The sequence below is a fragment of the Balaenoptera physalus genome, assembly GCF_965194825.1.
Source record: "Balaenoptera physalus genome assembly, chromosome: 7".
Taxonomy (NCBI): Eukaryota; Metazoa; Chordata; class Mammalia; order Artiodactyla; family Balaenopteridae; genus Balaenoptera; species Balaenoptera physalus.
The window spans coordinates 36,145,951-36,166,743 of record NC_138886.1 but is presented as its reverse complement, the minus strand read 5'-3'; the positions used below and the strand labels follow the sequence as shown (position 1 = coordinate 36,166,743).

At 39.4% G+C, this 20,793-nt stretch overlaps 2 protein-coding genes across 8 annotated transcripts in view; both read left to right on the top strand.

The window, feature by feature from the left end:
- CCIN (calicin) overlaps nt 1–20,793 on the top strand; it is a 399,321-nt gene that overhangs the window by 318,128 nt on the left and 60,400 nt on the right. The gene's annotated exons all lie outside the window — the stretch shown is intronic.
- The window catches only part of MELK (maternal embryonic leucine zipper kinase), an 84,005-nt gene continuing 63,279 nt past the window's right edge, over nt 68–20,793 (top strand). The window contains exons 1-7 of one of the 7 annotated variants that reach the window (XM_082468640.1): nt 68–208; nt 8,177–8,272; nt 9,551–9,636; nt 12,242–12,358; nt 16,176–16,319; nt 17,237–17,305; nt 19,065–19,157. In XM_082468640.1, coding sequence (XP_082324766.1) covers nt 8,215–8,272; nt 9,551–9,636; nt 12,242–12,358; nt 16,176–16,319; nt 17,237–17,305; nt 19,065–19,157 — 567 coding nt within the window. In that variant the 5' untranslated portion in view covers nt 68–208; nt 8,177–8,214. The other 6 variants (XM_082468642.1, XM_082468641.1, XM_082468645.1 and 3 more) reach the window with 6 other exon arrangements.

Below are 20,793 nucleotides of genomic sequence, written 5' to 3'. Positions count from 1 at the left end.
CCCGCCTCGCTGCGACCGCCCAGACGCCGCTGCGTCCCCGCCCCTTCCGGCGCGCGAGGTTTGATTTGCTTGGCGGGCGGAAACGGCCAGAGCGTGACCACCCAAAAAGTTCCTAGGATCTCTCTGCGCTCGCCGCTTCCCTTCGGACGGCAGGCCGGCGCGTCTGTCTTTCTGCCTGGCCCAGTCCCTCCCGGCCCTGCGCCCTCAGGTCAGTGTGTCCCGCGTGAGTGAAGGCCGGGGTCCCGGCCGTGCGAGGCGCGGGGGACGGCGGCTCGGGCCCAGAGTGCTTCTGGCTCACAGGAGACTGGGGAACTTCACCGGAGTCCCACCTTATGAGCACGGTTCCTTGGATGAGACAGCCTTTCCGACCCCTGGTTCTCTCCTCTGTAAGTGGGATAGGGGTCGTATCCGCCTCCGGGTTATCGGTGAGGTAAAGCGCTTGCCACCTAGGAGGCTGTGATAGATGTGAATTCCCATTCCATGTTTCCATGACACTGACGGTCTCCGGGAAAGAAGTTCAAAGAAGGGTTTCGAGTTATTTCTGTTCGTACAACTCAATTTACTAGGCAGTTCAGTAAAAAAGGAAATATGTTATGTCTTATCACCCCCTTTTCAGAGTCCAAATCCCTCCTTTTCCTTCACCTTCCCAAAGTAGTGGCTTAAGAGGCTTAACACTAAAAGGGGAATATGCACCGAATGCTATAGCACTAAAAGGAGTGACCCACCGAGAGACCAGTGGGAAAAAGGGAGACTTCCAAAGGAGGGCGTCCCAGGAGAGTGATCAGGCCTCTAGCTCCTAGGATGAATAATTGTCCTTGAGCTTCACAATTGGTATTTCTCCTTGGTAGTGGAAAGGGGGAAGGTAGTGCCTGGAGTTTTGCTTAGAGCCCAGTGTTCCTAACTTTTTTGTTCATATTTTGGGTTCTATCTCTGTTGTGTGGGATAAATCAGAAGCATCCTTACTGCACCTTCATGGGCGTGACTCACCAGTGGATCTGTCCTTTTGGTATATCGACTATGGACCAACCAGATGGCCAGATCAGTCCCTTACTACCTTTGGGAGTGAATGCCTCTTTACTGGTGCTCCCAGAAGCCTCTGCAAGGGAGCAGGACAGTATGTTAATTAAATGTATTACAAGGCCACATTATATGCCATTCTGTATTTTACTTCTCATTTGAAATATCCTCAGCATCAGTGTCACACCAAGCTTACTAGATAATGTAAATGTATTACACAGCAGGTAATAGCATAGCCCAGATACGACTATGTTGGTAGGAAAATGCCCCCAGTTTGTTGCTATCTTATAAAATTTACTGATAAACTTTCTCCCACTATCTAGGCAATTCCTTCTTTCCTCAGAAAAGTTCAAGACCCCAATTGTATATAGCTCCAGTTCTTCTACTTAGTCACATTCAGAAGGACATTCAGGTGTCTGGGGTCTAGTTTCCTTCTTCATTATCCACAGTTGGGAGGCTGTCTTCCACATTGACTGATCATATACCTCCTTTAGCAGCAAGTGGGTTACTCCAGTCAAAAGTCTTTCATGTGTTTTGTATTTCCAAACTCTAGAGGATAAACAGGGAGAGCACTTCAGAATATTTAGAACCAGCTCCACTTCCACAAAATTTAAAAGCCAAGTAAAATCTGCTATCATTATAGCAGTTTTGCAATGTAAATACCAGTTTTCTTATACAGTAGCAAAAATGATGTTCCCTGGATTCAGTAGATACAATTTAGGGCCACATTGGTATTACTCACCTAAAGACATGGTGTGATTTGAGGGAAGGGGGTAGATAAGAAAATGGAAGGAAGAAAAAGAGGAGGTGTGTGATTTAGTCTTACACTGGTGTGAATTGATCTCTGCTAGTTGACTGGAGGCCATAACCTGGAAGTTCAAGACTCATTTGGGAAAAATCTATCAAGAAGTTGGTTATGACACTCTTATATCCCTATCTGGGAAAATGAATTCCAACATCATACCAATTGCTTTCTCTTTCTGAGTGTGGCAATTTGAAATAGCCCAGTCCTTTGTATGGAATTTAGGCATGTGCAGTGGTGGCAATTAGGAGTCTTACTTATACTTCCTAAGGCCTACTTCTTTCCCTTTGTCCATTTCCATCTCATGTTATTTTGTTTGTTTCTTTGTTTGTTTGTTTTTTGGCCGAGCTGCGCAGCTTGCAGGATCTCAGTTCCCTGACCAGAGGTTCAACCCAGGCCACGGTAGTGAAAGCCGGGAATCCTAACCATTAAGCCACCAGGGAACTCCCTCCATCTCATGGTTTTTAAACTCTGAAATGTCTGTTTGTGTTTTCTCTTTAACCCCTGGGTTCTGAATACCCCAGTACTGCATTAGTCGGGGCTTTGCTCTCTAAGGAACCTGATAGCTTACTTTTATAGCAGAACACTTTCTAAACAGATTTATAGCCTAGCATTCCCCCATTTCCAAAGTCCTGCTCATTCTCTTCTCCATCATCAGGATCCCAAAGATTTCTTAGCCTTGTGTTGACCTCTATACCTTTGCTGCTATTTTTGCCTGTTTTAAAAATTCTTAGTCCTGCGATTCCTGTCTTTTGGGGGTGTGGTTCCACTTCGTTCCCAATTTGCTCCAATAACAAATGCCCTTTATTTTTATTTATTAATTTTTTTTAAAACTTTTTTTAAAAAATTTATTTATTTATATATATTTTTTATTTTTGGCTGTGTTGGGTCCTCGCTTCTGTGCGAGGGCTTTCTCCAGTTGCGGCGAGCGGGGGCCACCCTTCATCGCGGCGCGCGGGCCTCTCACGGTCGCGGCCTCTCCCGTTGCGGAGCACAGGCTCCAGACGCGCAGGCTCAGTATCTGTGGCTCACGGGCCTAGTCGCTCCGCGGCATGCGGGATCCTCCCAGACCAGGGCTCGAACCCGTGTCCCCTGCACTGGCAGGCAGACTCCCAACCACTGCGCCACCAGGGAAGCCCACAAATGCCCTTTAAAAGGTTTCTGAATTAGTAAGGATATTTCTAATCCAGTGTCTCAGGTGCCCAGGGAGAATAAATATGTCCTCTGTGCTGTCTCCTTGCCTGGAACAACTTTTGCCACTCCAGTGGAAGCAGAAATATTTCATTTTATATCACCAGTTTTCTGCTAGTATCAGGACCTGTCTTTGCTTCCTTTGTTTGCCTATGCTGTTGATGCAGATTCAGCTAGATTAAAAGTTCCACCTGCTTATTAAGTTGGTCCAATGCCACCTCTTCCTAGGAAATGACTAATATTGTTTATTGGATCAGAATGTCTTTTGCCCATGATCTTTATCTTTCTTGCTATTTCAGCTTTGACATTGCTACTAAAACCTTTTTTTTTTTTAAGCTGATTTTTTTCTTGGGTTTTGATACTTTTCCTTCCAGAACTTCTGCTCTAGTGTTCATTTCACTGACCAAATTTTTGAAGGCTTTTTACTTGCTAAATAACATACCTTTTATCTCCAAGTAAAATGATTCCTGGAATCAGAGTGCTTTAGGCATTTTGAAAGGAAATTTAAAGGGATCTTTTTTTTAAATTAATTTTATTTATTTATTTATGGCTGTGTTGGGTCTTCATTTCTGTGCGAGGGCTTCCTCTAGTTGTGGCAAGCGGGGACCACTCTTCATCGCGGTGCGCGGGCCTCTCACTCTCGTGGCCTCTCTTGTTGCGGAGCACAGGCTCCAGACGCGCAGGCTCAGTAATTATGGCTCACGGGCCCAGCCGCTCTGTGGCGTGTGGGATCTTCCCAGACCAGGGCTCGAACCCGTGTCCCCTGCATTGGCAGGCAGATTCTCAACCACTGCGCCGCCAGGAAAGCCCTAAAGGGATCTTAAAAAAAAAAAAAAAAAAAAAAAAAATCCTCTGTGTCTCTTGGGCTTTTGATAATTTCATTCGTTTTTTTCTCCACCTCAGTTTAAGAAGATTACCCATCTTCATTGTAGCAAGGACCTTCCCTATTGCTCTGTCTTTTCCTTTATAAACTCACCACAGTCCTGAGGTTGAACTCATACTCTAGGTCTTCCAAAGTCATACCGTTATTACTGTTTAATAACATGCTGGCCACTCAGCTCTGGATGAGCCAGGATGAAGGACAGAGAACTTGAAAGTAGTAAACGTGGTGTTGGCCACTTAACCAGTCCCAGAGCCTTCAGCAGATTTGCTAAAGCTCTGCCTGTTGGTGAAGGGAGACTGTCTGGCTATAGAAATGAGCACTAGCACCAGGTTTCCACTACTGAGAGGCATTAATTAAGATGTATGAGTTTTGCCCTTTGCAGGTAGAACTTTGCCCAAGTCCCAGTTGGCTATGCATATACTTACCTAATCTTTCTAAGTGTTACAGAGAGTGGGGTCCTGGGATCTTGAACTCTGTGGTGCCATCCCTAGTCCAGTGCTAGGGCACAGAAGGAGATTTGTGCACAGGAGTCAGACCAGGCAAATGAGTTTATCACTAGCTGGATCTTGGACTCAAAGCCCTTTGTGAACTCTAGAGCCCTTGGTGTGCTGTGCTGACTCAGTGACCTCCACTTCCCTGGACCCCCTCTGATTCCTGCGTGGCTTTCTAAAGGGTGTGGAAGCATCTTTTTCCAAGGTTGAAATCTCAAGTCCTGTCCTGTCACACTAGCCTCTAGGAAGAAGAGCTCCTTAGAGAAACTGTATCTATATAGGTTCAGAGAGCTTGCACCCCATGACTACCTATAAGAAAGCTCCACTTTGCAGTACCTAAACTCAGGTCCTAGGACTTAACCTATATAGGAGCACTTACAAATTTATTTAGAAATCTACTTCCTAGAAACTTTCTTTTTAGTAGTGTTGCTTTTTTCCTTCCTTCTTGGCTTCCATGAAACTATTCGAATTCTTGCTTTTCTAATTGTTATCTCCATGCTCTTCCTCTTGCCACTCAGAGCTATAGGTCTGGTATGGGTAAGGCCTTATCTGTCTTAATTGTTTGCCTTTCACTTTACAGTCTTTACTGTAATTGATTTTGTGTGTGGTGTGAGGTAGAGATCCAATGTTCTTTTTTCCTATATGCCTAACCAATTGTCCCCGCTCCAAATCTGCATTTCCTTTTCCTGGTACCTCTGAAAGCAGTTTCAATTCAGTACTTGTCAGCCTTTTCTTCCTCTGGGATCTTTGCACCTAAATTCCCTCTTTCTGGAATGCTCTTCCTCTCATTCTTTTTGGGTTAACAATTCCTGTTAAGGCCTATCAACCACAGACCATTAGGGACACGTCTGTAATTAAAAAACAATTAGGTACACTTAGCTTGCTGCAGCAAGAGAAACCATACACCCTAGGATCTTGGGCATCTCAGTAAGAGTGAGTTGAAAGGGGCTTATAGGATTTGGGCTTGTGCTGGGGAAGCAAGGACCAGTTTTTTGTTTGTTTGTTTGTTTTTTTAGTTGCAGCATGTGGACTTCTTAGTTGTGTCATGCAGGCTCTTAGTTGCGGCATGGGAACTCTTAGTTGCAGCGTGCATGTGGGATCTATTTCCCCAACCAGGGATCGAACCTGGGCCCCCTGCATTGGGAGCACGGAGTCTTACCCACTGGACCACCAGGGAAGTCCCAAGGACCAGTTTTGGAATGGATACTGTCAAAGAGCAGGAGCATTTCAGCATTTGGGTATCTGAGGAAGCAGGAAGTGGGAGGAATGAGGTAGTGCTGAGGATGTCCTTGGTGAGAAAGCAGCAGTCTGTCAAATAAAGGAACATTATCATTTTAACTGCTTCATATAGAAACATTGTTTACATGGTCCTGCACAGTTCCTATTGGAAACATTGTTGAAGTTTTGATGAGAAGGGCTGATTTTCTTTTTCTTGCTTCTCATTCTTTGAGTTAGATCTTGACTTAAACGTTACCTTCTCAGTGACCCATTCTAACCACTGTTGCTTATTTTCCCCAGTATTTATTACAAATTGTTTTTATTTATTTATTTATTTATTTATGGCTGTGTTGGGTTTTCATTGCTGCGCGCGGGCTTTCTCTAGTTGCGTCGAGCGGAGGCTACTCTTTGTTGCGGTGCACAGGCCTCTCATTGTGTTGGCTTCTCTTGTTGCGGAACACAGGCTCTAGGCATGTGGGCTTCAGTAGTTGTGGCTTGCAGGCTTTAGAGTGCAGGCTCAGTAGTTGTGGCGCATGGGCTCAGTTGCTCCACAGCATGTGGGATCTCCCCGGACTAGGGCTTGAACCCGTGTCCCCTGCACTGGCAGGCAGATTCTTAACCACTGAGCCACCAGGGAAGCCCTTTATTACAAATTATAATTATTTAATTCATTGTCTGTTAATTTGCCTTTTGTCTTCTCCACTGGAATGCAAGATCTATGAGGGCAAGAACCACATTTCTTCTCTGTTATATCCTTGGTGCCAAGTGCAGGTCTGGCACATCATTGGTGCTCAGTAAACACATCTGTATGGATAAATGAATGAATACAAGAAAGTTCAGAGTTAATAGTCTGATTGCATTAGCAGTTCTGCCAGATACACTGCTAATCTCTAGTTAAAGTCAACTAGGAGCTTATCCTCCCCAAATAAGACAAAGCTGGTATGAATATGACTTCATGTGTACTCACCCCATGGTGTTTTGTAATTGTAGTTAATTTTAAAACTCAGGAAGACAAAAATCGAATAAGACCTCCTAAGACTTTTACAACTAATTTTTTATTATTTATTTATTCATTTACTTATTTAATTTTTATTTTATATTGGAGTATAGTTGATTTACAATGTTGTGTTAGTTTCAGGTGTATAGCAAAGTGATTCAGTTATACATATACATATAACCATTCTTTTTCAGATTCTTTTTCCATACTGGTTATTACAGAATACTGAGCAGAGTTCCCTGTGCTATATAGTAGGTCCTTGTTGTTTATCTTTTTTATATATAGTAGTGTGTATGTGTTATTTTTATAAATTATTTGATATATACTTAAGAGTATAGGGACTTCCCTGGTGACGCAGTGGTTAAGAATCTGCCTAGCAATGCAGGGGACACAGCTTCGATCCCTGGTCCGGGAAGATCCCACATGCAGCTGAGCCCGTGTGCCACAACTACTGAAGCCCACCCACGCGCCTAGAGCCCATGCTGCGCAACAAGAGAAGCCACTGCAATGAGAAGCCTGCGCACCACAACAAAGAGTAGCCCCTGCTCGCCACAACTAGAGAAAGCCTGTGCACAGCAACAAAGACCCAACACGGCCATAAATAAATGAATGAATGAATGAATAAATAAATAAATAAATAAGAGTATATGTAACACACGTAAGTTGTGAAGCATAATAATAAAATATGTATCTCATTACATGTATCTTAAAATTGTATATCATTGGAGTCTTAATTTGCATATCCCTGATGACTAATGAAATTGAGCCTTTTTTCATGTTTTTATTGGTTATTTGTGTTTCTTTGTGAAATGCCTTTTTATTTCATTTGCTTATTCTGTGGGGTTGTCTTTTTCTATATTGTTGTGATGGAGTATATGCATTCTGGATAAAAGTCCACTGTTATAAGTGTTGCAAATATTTTCTCATATTTATGTTGTTTTTTTCTTAAATGATGTCATTGGATATGCAGAGGTTCTTAATTTCAATGTTATTTAATATTTATTTATTTATTTAAATAATGCTAGCTTTTTAAAGTTTACCTATCTATCTATCTATATATATATATATTTTTTTTTTTTTTTTGGCCTTGCCACACGGCTTGTGGGAGTTTATTTCCCCGACCAGGGATTGAACTCGGGCCCTCGGCAGTGAGGGCATGGAGTCCTAACCACTGGACTGCCAGAGAATTCTCTGTTATTATTTTTTATGATTAGCACTTTCTGTATCTATTTAAAAGATCCTCTTCTATCCTGAAATGATGACAATATTATATTAAAACGTTTAAAGGTTTACCTTTCATATTTAAGTCTTTATTTGATCTGGAATTGATTTTTATGTATGGCGTGAGATAGGAATCCATTTTCTTTTTATATGGCTAATCAGTTTTTCCAGTATCATTTATATGCCTAAGACTTATTTATATTTGTAGTTACAAGAATGAAGGAGATAGTCTCTCTCTTTTTTTTTTTATACGGTAGCTGTATTTTTATTTTTTAGGGATCTCAATAAGAATGAAGGAGATAGTCTCTTAATAGTTCCTTTTTTGATCATGTACTGTTTTTGTTTTTGTCTTATAGGTTCTTTTTATAATTTTGAGTAAACTTCCAGGAGGACTATGAAAGATTATGATGAACTTCTCAAATACTATGAATTATATGAAACTGTTGGGACAGGTAATTATTTTCTTCTTGGAGAGGATAGGTCATCTATTTGAGAGTATAGTGTATTGGGGCAGCCAAGAGCTTTTTAGCCTAACTTATGTAGTTTTAAAATTCAACCTATTTTAGTAAGAAGAAGTGGAGCAAGAGAGAGGAGAGTTGTAGGAGGGGCCTTGTGGTTCATTTTATTTAGAATAAAAGTCAGAGAGTTTTGAGCCAAGTAGCGGTCTGACCTTTTGTTTTTAAGGTTCACTCTGGCTGCTTGGTTGTGAAAAGACTTGGCTGGGAGAGGGCAAGGACGGAAAAACATAGATGTTAGGAGGTTATTGCAATAATTTAGGTGAGTGATACTGGAGATGATGGTGACTTGGATGGTGATAGAATTGAAGGTAGTGAGATTCTGTGTATAGAAAGGGGTGGGATTCTCTATACAGACATACACACACATATGTACATATAAGTATAGTTATTGAGGCATAACACATAGTAAAATAAGCAAAGTGTACTAATTTTGGTGGCGTTTTTGTACACATATACCCATATGTTCCCTGCTCAGATCAGGACATAGAAATTTCCAGTCAGTGCCTGCCTCCTTTCCCCTAAGGTAAACATTAATATATTTTTGAAGACAGAGCCAGTGTGATTTGTTGGAGGGTTGGATATGTGGTGTGAGACAAAAGGGAAGGGCTAAAAATGGCTTCTGGATTTTTGGCCTGAGCACCTGGGACGATGGAGTTGCCATTTACTGAGATGAGGAAGACCATGGGAGGGACTACCAGGAGCTTCTTTTTAGAAGTACTAAGTTGGCGGTTTCTTTTAGATACCTAAATGTAGACATTTATCCAGCTTTTGAGCCAGTTTTGAAACATAATTGCTTATTTTTACAGTTTTAACACTGAATGGAAATTTCATATTACTTGTCTTTTGTCTCTCCAACTTTATATTGTGTTCTGGCAATGTTAGTTATAAAGCAGGTTTAATTGCAATGTTAATTATAAAACACATTTCTAAAGAATGAATTCTTTTTTCCTACTTCTTCATTGCAAAATTAAAGATATCCTATCATGGCAAAGAAGAGTCTTTAGTTAGTCATTGAATGAGGAGAGGTTAGGATCATGGCCAACACTTTGGAAGCAACAAGAAGAAAGGGCCACAAACTTCAGGAAAATATAGATCAATAGAGCCTTATAAAAGTATGTGGAAAGGTATTTGTGCCTGAGTTCTCAGTTTGCTCTGATGATGATATTTAAGTTAGTTTGATTCTCTCTTCATAATACATTTTCCCATACTTAGGTGGCTTTGCAAAGGTCAAACTTGCCTTCCATATCCTCACTGGAGAAATGGTAGCTATAAAAATCATGGATAAAAATGCACTAGGGGTAAGTTTAACATTACTTAAAAAATATTTATAGATCAGTTTTGTGAATTAAAACTTGAATTTGCTCTAATGTTCTAGTTACTGCTCTTTTATTAGAATAACATTTCCATAGCCAGTTATGTATAAATCTATGGTTTTAAAAAGTAATCTGGGGACTTCCCTGGTGGCACAGTGGTTAAGAATCTGCCTGCCAGTGCAGGGGACATGGGTTCAATCCCTGGTCTGGGAAGATCCCACATGCCACGGAGCAGCTAAGCCTGTGCGCCACAACTACTGAGTCTGCGCTCTAGAGAACCCGAGCCACAACTACTGAAGCCCACGTGCCTAGAGCCCATGCTCCTCAACTAGAGAAGCCACTGCAATGAGAAGCCTGTGCACTGCAACAAAGAGTAGCCCCCGCTCGCCGCAGCTAGAGAAAGCCTGTGCGTAGCAATGAAGACCCAATGCAGCCAAAAAAAAAATAAATTAATTAATTAATTAAAAAAAAAGTCATCTGGGGAAGGGGTTACTTTGTTCTTAATTTTAATACAGGGCAATGGCACATATTTGAAGTCGACAGGGTCCATTTTCCTGTAGTTGTTTCATAGTCTTGTAGGTGTTTCTGGGTATTGATATCTCCCTTCTTTATCTTCTCATGATACCCTTACTAAATGTTGATCTACTTTATAGTATAGATCGATCTTATGTCCCAGAATTTTATTCAAAATTTATTCTAACTTTTATTAGAAATTATGAAATCCTTTTCTTAATCAGCCTTTTTTTCCTCTACATGAATGCTTCTAGGATTTAGTTGCTCATTACCTTATAAAGCAGCCCATTTAATTTGTGATCTTGGCTATAATGTGCATAAAGTTTTCTGTTTTTCTATTAAGGGAAGATCTGTGTCTTTTGATGGTCTTTTGGGCATTATATACCCTTCCCAGTGTTTGAAGTCATCCTGAGTGGTCTTTTTGTTTCTAATTCTCTCTACCATCCCTTGTATGGTTTGGTTTCTATGCTTTGTTCTGGTCTCTTTCTGCTGAGAATTCACTAGTCTCTTAGTATTCATCTGTGATTGTTTCTTTTTTTGGGAGATAAATTTAAAAAAATTTTTTTAAATCTTTTTTTTTGGCCTCTGACCAAAAATCTCTGAGTGTTAAAAAAAGTTTTTTATTCTTTGCGATTGAGTTAGCATTATAATTATTATTAGTATACAGTTGAGTAAAACAGCACAATCATTCTATGTGTTGATAATTATCAAACATAAAAATCAGTTTACTGAAAATGCATCTTTATATTAGACACGTTGGACTTTTTTTGGGGTCTCTCGTTGTTAGGACGAGGCAGAGTTTAATATCAATTGTTACTTTATTTTTAAGGATGGAAATGCTGATTAACATACATAAATTAGTCAAAGAGAATATGTTTTGTTATAATAACGTCACTCAATTCTTTGAACTCCTTCTGAAATATATGCCAAAATCACACAATGATCTATATCAGAAATTATTTTTAATAACCTATCAACTGACAATTCAGGCTTTCCTTCAATATTTTTGTTTTCAGTGCTCAATACTATATTTATTAAACTAATAAAAAGGTATTAAAAAACATTTTTCTTGAGCATTTAAACATTGGTTACAAAACTGATTAATTCCCTTAAGCAATTTCAACTTCAGTTATAACTTTAGTATGACTTATTTACTTGGACACAGCAAACACTTAAATAGCAGACAAAATGTGAACTGTTATTACAAAATGCATTACCACATCAGTACTCAAAACTTATTCTAAAGCATCAATATGATGATATTAATTCATTATTTCTAAACTTGTTTTTGTATTTTTTATTGTTACTATGCTTATTTTAGTTACTTCCTAGGACTTTAAAAATATTTTGATTACTTTCAGGGTTTTAGTCATCAGACTCCCACATCCCCCAAAAAAGAAGAAAAAAAGATTATCATATCAAAATAGTCAAAGTTACAATTGATTCTTGGTTAAGAACTAATATCTGGTTGCATGGCCCTAGATAATTGGATATTAAACCACAGATCATTAGATCAAGTCCCTTTTTATAATAAAATTTTACTTGTTTACTTCATGGATATCTGGATTTCTATCTTTAATATGGACTTTGAAAGTTTTTCAACTTGGTTTACCCTCCTCCCCAACCAACTTCGTATTTTGAAAAATTTCAAGCTCCTTGAAAAGTTGGAAAACTGAGACAGTGAATACCTTTTATCTACATTCACCAATTTTTAGCTCAGCATGCTTCTTAATGGACATTGCTGAGACCCAAGTGGTAGCCAAGGCATGTACACTGAGTAGTGTTTCTGTCATTTTCCTTGTTTGGAATGCTAACCTTCTAAAGGGAGTCTGAGATTATTTTAATTTTTCTAGATGTTGTACTATTGCCCCACATTGAACTTGTCTTTCATAAAACCCTCAAGGCCTTTTTAAAATGTACACACAAATAAGTTTTGTTTTATATTTCTATATTGTTGAACAAATTGTTTTGAGGCTGTTGATTGCTTTTGCTACTTAGTTTTAAAGTTGGTGATATTGATGCTTGGAACACTTCCCAAATAGGTTTATTGCTCATTTAATGAAATGTTTTGTCACAGAGTGATTTGCCCCGGGTCAAAACAGAAATTGATGCCTTGAAGAACCTGAGACATCAGCATATATGTCAACTCTACCATGTGATAGAGACAGCCAACAAAATATTCATGGTTCTCGAGGTCAGTAGTATGTTCCAGAGACCTAAAGTTATTTGGTCATTGTCTTAGTCTGTTTGGGCTGCTATAACAAGATATCACAGACTGGGAAGCTTCTGAACAACAGAAATTCATTTCTCACAATTCTGGAGGCTGGGAATTCCAAGATCAAGGCACCATCATGGTCGGGTGAGGGCCCTCCTCTTGGTTCATAACTGGTACCTTATTTCTGTGTCCTTATATGATAGAAAGGGCTTGGGATCTCTCGAGCCTCTTTTAGAAGAGCACTAATTTCATTCATGACGGCTCTGCCCTCATGTCCTAATCACCTCCCAAAAGCCCCACTTTCTAATGCCACCATCTTTGGGGGTTAGGATTTCAACACATGAATTTTTGGAGGGACACAAACATTCAGACCATTCTCACTCATTTTATCAATAGTTATGGGAAAAGTACATTTCACCTGAAAGATTAAATGTTAAGTGGCTTACCTGTTTGAGTTCTGTAACAATTTAGATCAAGTAGGCATATATAATGAATTGGAGATACATTGTGAATGTATCCTTTCTGATACCCTCCTAATGGGATGGTGTACTTTAGTGGACAGAATATGTTAGAATTTGTTCCTAGAGGGAAGGATTCATTTCAGTTTTATATGATGTATTAGCCTAGGGCTGCCACAAATGTGGTTTAAAACGAGAACTTACTGTCTCATAGTTCTGGAGGTTAGAAGTCTGAAGTCAAGGTGTGTACATGGTTGCTTCCTTCTGAATCCTCTGTTCTATGCCTCTTTCCTAGTTTCAGATGGTTGCTGGCAATCCTTGGCATTCCTTGGCTTATAGGTGCACCATCTCTGCCTCTGTCTTCAAATGGTGTTGTCTTACCTGTGTGTCTGTGTCTGTGTCCAAATTTATCTCTTCATACAAGGACACAAACAATTGGATTAGGTTCCACCCTAATCCAGTATGACCTCATTTTGACTTGATTACATCTATAAAGACCTTATTGACATATAAGGTCACATTCACTGGTACTGGGTGTTAGGGCTTGAACATATCTTTTTGGAGGGACACAGTTCAACCCACAGCCTATAGGTAGACTTTAATGTATGTGTTATTTGAACCAAACTCTTTCAAGTTTTAACCTGCCCCTTTTGGCTTGAAATGTAGAGTCTTTAGAACATGTATCATTCATCTCATTTCATTTTCCTTAGTCTCAGCCAAATAATTTGTAACTGCACATCATTTTGATAGATTAGCTCTGTTTTAAAAGCACATTTTAAAATTCATAATGCTGAAAGTTTCGGACATAGGACCATCTTCTCTTTATTACACTGTAGATCCACCCACATGGTTTACAGTGGTGAATTTAAAGCCTTTTTAAAAGTTAATCCTTTTGTCCAAATTAAATACTTAAAAAAACCCAAAATCCATGAACCTGGGACAAAATTTAAAGGATACAAGAGAGGGGACTTCCTGGTGGTCCAGTGGTGGAGAGTCCACCTTCCAATGCAGGGGATGTGGGTTCAATCTCTGGTCGGGGAACTAAGATCCCACATGCCGTAGGGCAACTAAGCCTGCACGCCACAACTACTTAGCCCACGTGCCTCAACTAGAGAGCCTGCGTGCTGCAAACTACAGAGCCCCTGTGCTCTGGAGCCTGTGCTCCACAACTAGAGAGAGAAAACCCGCACGCCACAACTAGAGAGAGGCCTGCGCTGCAATGAAAGATCCCACATGCCTCGAGGAAGATCCTGCGTGCCGCAACTAAGACACAGCCAAAAAAAAAAAAAAAAAAAAAAGAAAGAAAGAAAATAAATTAAAAAAATTAATATTAAAAAAAAAAAAGATACGAGAGAGTATATATTGAAAAGTAAAATTCTCTCTCCCCTCTATCCCAGTCATCCTGTTTCCTTTCCCTTATGTCAATCACTTACTTTTTTGGTTTCCTATGTATTTTCCATGTACTTAGAAATACCTATGTATATTTTATATATATTTATATATATATATATGTGTGTGTGTGTTTTCACATATATTTATGTGTATGTGTAGCTTACTGGTTTCTGTCACAGAAATGGTCACATACTATAATATTATTCTGTACCTTTTTTTCCCCCCTATATAACATTTTAGCTTGGAGACCATCTATGCATATACATAGAGATTTTCGATGTTTTTGTTTTACTCTATTTTGTATTTCTTTATTTGAAAATACAAAGTAGGCTGTTTTCTTTATGTAAATCTTATTGGATAGCATTTAAAAAATTGACTATTTAGGTATAATTTATATACAAGAAAATGAACACATTAGGTACATAGTTTTTGAAAAAGGTACACACCCATGTATTTCCCACCCCACTCAGGGTATAAAACATTTCCACTACACTAGAAAGTTTTCTCCTGACCCTTGAAGTTAATCCCTGTTACCCCACCCTCCCAGTGCCCTTCTCAACAACCACTGACCTGATTTTTATCACCAGAGATTAGTTTTACCTATTCTAGAGCTTGATAAAAATAGAATCATACATTGTGTACTCTTGTATTTGGCTTCTTTTATTCAGCATAATGCTTTTTGCAAGTCATTATATCAGTATATTCTCTTTTACACCTTGCTTTTTTCACTTAATATTGGAGATTGTTTCATATCAGCTTATAAAGAGTTTCCTCTTTTTTTTTTTTTCCTTCTTTTTTTTTTTTTTTTTTGTTTTTAATAATGGTGTATTTTGTCTTGTGATCCTGTACAGTGGTTGAGTGGTTCTTTTTTTTTTTTTTTTTTTTAATTTAATTTTTTATTTATTTATGGCTGTGTTGGGTCTTCGTTTCTGTGCGAGGGCTTTCTCTAATTGCGGCAAGTGGGGGCCACTCTTCATCGCGTTGCGCGGGCCTCTCACTATCGCGGCCTCTCTTGTTGCAGAGCACAGGCTCCAGACGCGCAGGCTCAGTAATTGTGGCTCACGGGCCCAGCCGCTCCGCGGCATGTGGGATCCTCCCAGACCAGGGCTCGAACCCGTGTCCCCTGCATTGGCAGGCAGATTCTCAACCACTGCGCCACCAGGGAAGCCCTTTTTTTCCTTCTTTTTATGGCTGCATGGAATGCCATTTTATGTAGTGTGAGTACATTTGGGTTGTTTCCAGTCTTTTGCTGTTACAAGCAATGCTGCTGCAGTGAATGATCTTAAAAGTGCATTGTTTTTTCATGTGAGAGTGTATCTATAGGAACAGTTCCTAAATGTGAACCTATGAGGTCATAGGCTATCTCCATCTGTACTTTTAATTGATATTGCTAAAATGAAATGAAATCTTAAATGGAAACCCCCATTTACAGAATAGTGGAGCTGCTCTGGTGAAGAAGGGATGGAAAGCCTAGATAGAGCTTTGTGCTCTGGTACCCATTCTCTCGTAGCCTCTGAGGAACTTGTGTATAATTAAGTTCATTCTGGTACAGACTGAAAATCACTGATCTTCAGGATGGAGAAGCAATAATTGCTGCTGGGTGTTTGTTTGTTTCAAGTAACTACACTAAATGTGAGTGCATTAAGATTAGAATGGGTTTTAATACTTTGCTATAAAAATATAAAAACCCTGAATGAACTTAAAATCACAGCAGTAGTTGGTTCTACTTCTACTTACTGGTAATAAAACTGCTCGAGACCAAGAGCTGTTGTTCTCTTTCTTGGAATACTGAGAGCGTATTTTTGAATGTGCCTTACTTAGTTTGTTCCCTTGCTTGTAAATTGAATTAATAATATCTCTGAGTTAGGTATAATTTTTTATTTTAAATTCCTCTGAAGCGATTTCTGTAAGTAGTAACAATATTTATGTGACTATTGCTCTTGAAGTATTGCCCTGGAGGAGAGCTGTTTGACTACATAATTTCCCAGGATCGCCTGTCGGAGGAGGAGACCCGAGTTGTCTTCCGTCAGATAGTGTCTGCAGTTGCTTACGTGCACAGCCAAGGCTTTGCTCACAGGGACCTCAAACCAGTAAGTGACTGCTTCACAGATGGTCACCTGAGAGTTCAACATCATTTACCTGTCATTACTAGGTTTCCAAATGTTCTTTCTGTTTAGAATTTGTCTGGGCTTTGCTTTTTGTTGTTGTTTTTGTTCTATTACTAATGTATCACTTCTTTTTCCTCCTTGACTTTTGACTCCTGGTAGGCTCTTCAGGTTGGACTTATTATTGGCATTCTTTTTCTCTGTCAATTATGTGTGACATTATAAATATCTTTGTAGTCAGCTACAGAATATGAACCTCAGGGTTTTATTTCTAGGAAAGAAGAGTTTTAGTATTTTCTTTGAGAATATTGTCATTGAGTAATTTCCTCTCAATACTCTCTTCCTGACACCATCTTCCTTTAATTTTAATTCCATTACGCTTCAGAAAGGAACAGTTCAGTGGAATGGACAGACTCAACTTTTCAAGGACAGAATAAAAATTTGATACTCTTAAGTCTGTAGGCTCTGACTGATATGCATGATGGTGAACATGGATTTTAATGTTATTTGGTACTAGGGTTAGGGACCTAGAATTGGTCTAACAAGATATGGCAGTTTCTATCCTTTTCCCTCTGTTTATATCCAACCCTTTGATTTGAGTTCACTCTTTTTGTTCAAACTTGCTTTTGGCACACATTCTGTTTGCTTGTAGTTGAACCTCAGAGCACCACAGAGAAAATGGTTTATGCTAATGTGTCTTGAGGGGAAGCAGGATAGTTATCAACATTCATCTTCTCTTCCCTTATGTTCTTCTTGTCATTTCATTCTTTTTTAATGATTTTCATTCTTGTACCCACGCTCTTTAATATAAACAACCTTAAAGTGATTTTAGAAATAGCTAGAGGTGGGTTGTGATATAAGGAAGACAGTATATAGTTATGAAAATATCTTTGTTTTTTCAGGAAAATTTGTTGTTTGATGAAGATCATAAATTAAAGCTGATCGACTTTGGTCTCTGTGCAAAACCCAAGGTAAGTGCAGAGATAAAAATGCATTTATTTCCTTTGTCAATGTACCTCTTAGTATGTTATCTTACACTGACTTCCACTTAGTCTTTATTGAACCTGGTTGCATCCATTGAGAAGAATGTTAAACTTCATGGTTTTTATAAGTTCTCTAGATGATTTTAATACATAGCCAAGGTTGAAATCCACTGCTCTAGGTCTAGGGTTGGTCCTGCTGAAGACCCCATGGGTATGCTGTGAGAGAATTTACAGCACCTAGGTGACAGGAGGCCATCACAGTGTGAATGCAGAATTGACCATGTTCTTGCAGTTAGAGTGTGTTGCCACTAGATGATGCCTTTTTTCATTTAGATATGAGTTTTGGGAATTTAGTGCAAATCTGTTCTTTATTGTCCAAATGGTTATATAACTAACAGTTAGTTACATTTTGAGAGACAATCCCCTTTCCTTCTAAAAGAAGAAGGAAAAAGTCCATATGCACTTTAAAATTTATACCATAATATATTTCTTTAATTTGCACTCCATAGTTAGGTACTGGTGTTCTCCAGCATACCTTCTCTTTGAGGTGACTTTGAACTTCCTCCTGTGTGGCTGCTGTAGGAAGCTTCCTCCCGAGTTCTCTAATGATGGTACTCACAGTCCCTACAATGAGCTGTCTACCCTCATTAAGGGTGTTGAAATTTCAGACCTGTCTCAGCCCTTTGGAGTCCCATGATTATTTCCTGCCCCAATCAGAATTAGCTGCGTGCAAAGGGAAGCAGATTTTGCCCCTTTGGCTGAATGTCTGATTCTTTCTGATTTTCCTCTCCTTCCCTTGGCTCTTCAGAGATTGTCAGTCGAGTCTTGTGTCTGGGAACCAAGTGCTAGAAGGCATTTTTTTTGATCAGCAGGCAATAAAGATAAAGCATACTTTGAGCAGATAAGCTGGTTTAAGTCATGTTCATCAAGGAGGCAGTGGAGAGTGTGTGTGACAGACTTCCTTAGCCTTTATTTATGGCTGCCACAGATTCAACCCACACAGACACCATCTCAAAAAGCAGGGGTTGGCTGGGAGAGGGTGGCCTCAGCTTTCCTAAGCTGAGGAGCTTACTTCTGGGTGTGTTGTAGCAGTTGTAAATGAAATCTCACAATTTCACAAGTCATCTGCCATTTGTAGAACTCTGTATAACTGTTGGGCAATGGTATCATTTTCATTATGTCTCCATATTTCTGTGGGAGACCAGAGGAGGCTGAGCAGATTCCTCATTTGAGCAGTCTGGAAGCTCAGGTCGTGATTTGTGTTATAACCGAGTCTAGAAAGCAGACTCCCAAGGCACTATTCTGTGTAGCATTTGCTATCTTCCCTCTAGGGGAAAAGAAACTCTTCTGTATTTGTAAAGATTTGATATTGGAGATAGGGTCCCATAGAGAAATAACCCTTTTTCCTTGAGTACTTGGGAGTGGGAAGACATGGGTGCTTGGATGTATGCTAAGCTGATTATTATGCAAATGGATGCCTAGGGAAGTACAAACCTGACTTGGCTGAGCTAAGGGGAGAAGGATTTTTTTTGTGTCGGGTTGTCGTGGTATTGGAAATCAGAGAAGAGGAAGCCACACGGGCATGCATGCACATAGGCAGAGTATTGAGTTAGCAGCAGAAGTCTTTTATTATTTGGGGTAATTCTTCATCTAGCATCTCTCTGCTTGTGCTGAAGAATATTTATCAGGGTTTTAATTTTCTTAAGGGCTGTAGTTAATAAGTGTTTCATTTTTATCTTATTGGCAGGGTAACAAGGATTATCACCTGCAGACATGCTGTGGGAGTCTTGCTTATGCAGCACCTGAGTTAATACAAGGCAAATCATATCTGGGATCAGAGGTAATTATTCACTGATTAATTCAATATATAACCAATATATGTTTATTGGTGACCTGTAGTGAGTCAGGCACTGTATGTTGAGGGTGTAATGAGGTAAGAAATAAACTTGTTAATCAAAGAGCTGTCTATTCAGAGAGTGAGATATGTAAAGTAATAAGTGAAATGAACAACTTGCAATAAATATAATAATACACGGTATACTTATGAAACAAGGATATATTTCTGATGTCCTTGTTGTGGTTGCTTTTGTGTTTAACTGTGCCATAGTTTTAGACTGATTAGTCCAGCCAGGTAGAACATGAGGCCAGGATTATAGGCACAGTTTTCAGAGATGCTGGTTAGCACAGAGAAAACCTGTACTTTGTTCACAGCCAACTGTTCAAGGCCAGCAGTCCCGTGTAAGAGGCCCAGGCTCAGAAGGCCTGGGCATTGCCTGCTTAACCACTGGCTACCGCAAGCTAGTCAGCCCCTTCCACTCTCTGCAGTACTGGTTTTGCTGATATTAGTATCATAAAATGAAAAAGGTTTAGTTGTCAAAAGGTCTGGAAATGCTGGGTTGAACAGTTTTCTTTAGTTAAGGACATCTCCAAATCTTAATATGTTCCTGTACAGTGTCCTTTGAGAGTAGAACATCACAGACAGCAGCTGGTCTCAATTTTATGCACCTACAGAATCCACTTTTTACATGGAGCATCTTTTGGAACTGGTGTTATGTGGGAGAAACTTTGAGATATGCCGGTTTACTTAATTTGTAACATGAGAAGATGGGGACTAACTTGTTTTTGGTGACCTTTTATTTGGATATAATCTCAAACTTACAGAATAGTTGCAAATGTGGAATGAGGAACTTCTGTATATATTTAGCCAAATTCATAATTGTTTACATTTTTCCCTATTTGTTTTATCATTCTCTATGTTTATATGTATGTGTATTATTTTTTGAACCAACTGAGAGTAAGTTGGAGACATCATACCCCTTTATCATTAAATACCATGTATATATTTCCTAAAGGAAGGACTCTATCTTTTATAACCACACTTTAGTTATTGAAATCAGAGAATTTAACATTGATACAATTTATTAAATATTTATTTATTTATTTATTTGGCTGCATTGGGTCTTGGTTGCGGTGTATGGGCTCTTCGTTGCAGCACGTGGGCTCCAGGGTGTGCGGGTTCAGTAGTTGTGGCGCATGGACTCTAGAGCGCTTGCGCTTAGTTGCCCCGTGGCATGTGGGATCTTAGTTCCCTGACCAAGGATCGAACCTGCGTCCCCTGCATTGGAAGGCGGATTCTTAACCACTGGACCACCAGGGAAGTCCCTGATACAATTATTTAATCCACAATTCATATTCAGATGGTGTTAATTGTAAGGTCCTTTATAGCTATATTTTCCCTCCAGTCCAGGATTCCATTCAGGATCATGCATCGCATTGTTGTGTTTCTTTGGTCTTCTTTAATCCGAAAGAGTTCCTTAGGCCTTCTTTATCTTCATGACCTTGAAATCTTTGAGGAAGCCAGTCATTTTGTAAAATGTCCCTCAATTTGAATTTTTTTAAAGAATCAATTTTATTTATTTACTTATTTTTGGTTGCGTTGGGTCTTTGTTGCTTCGAGCAGGCCTTCTCTAGTTGCG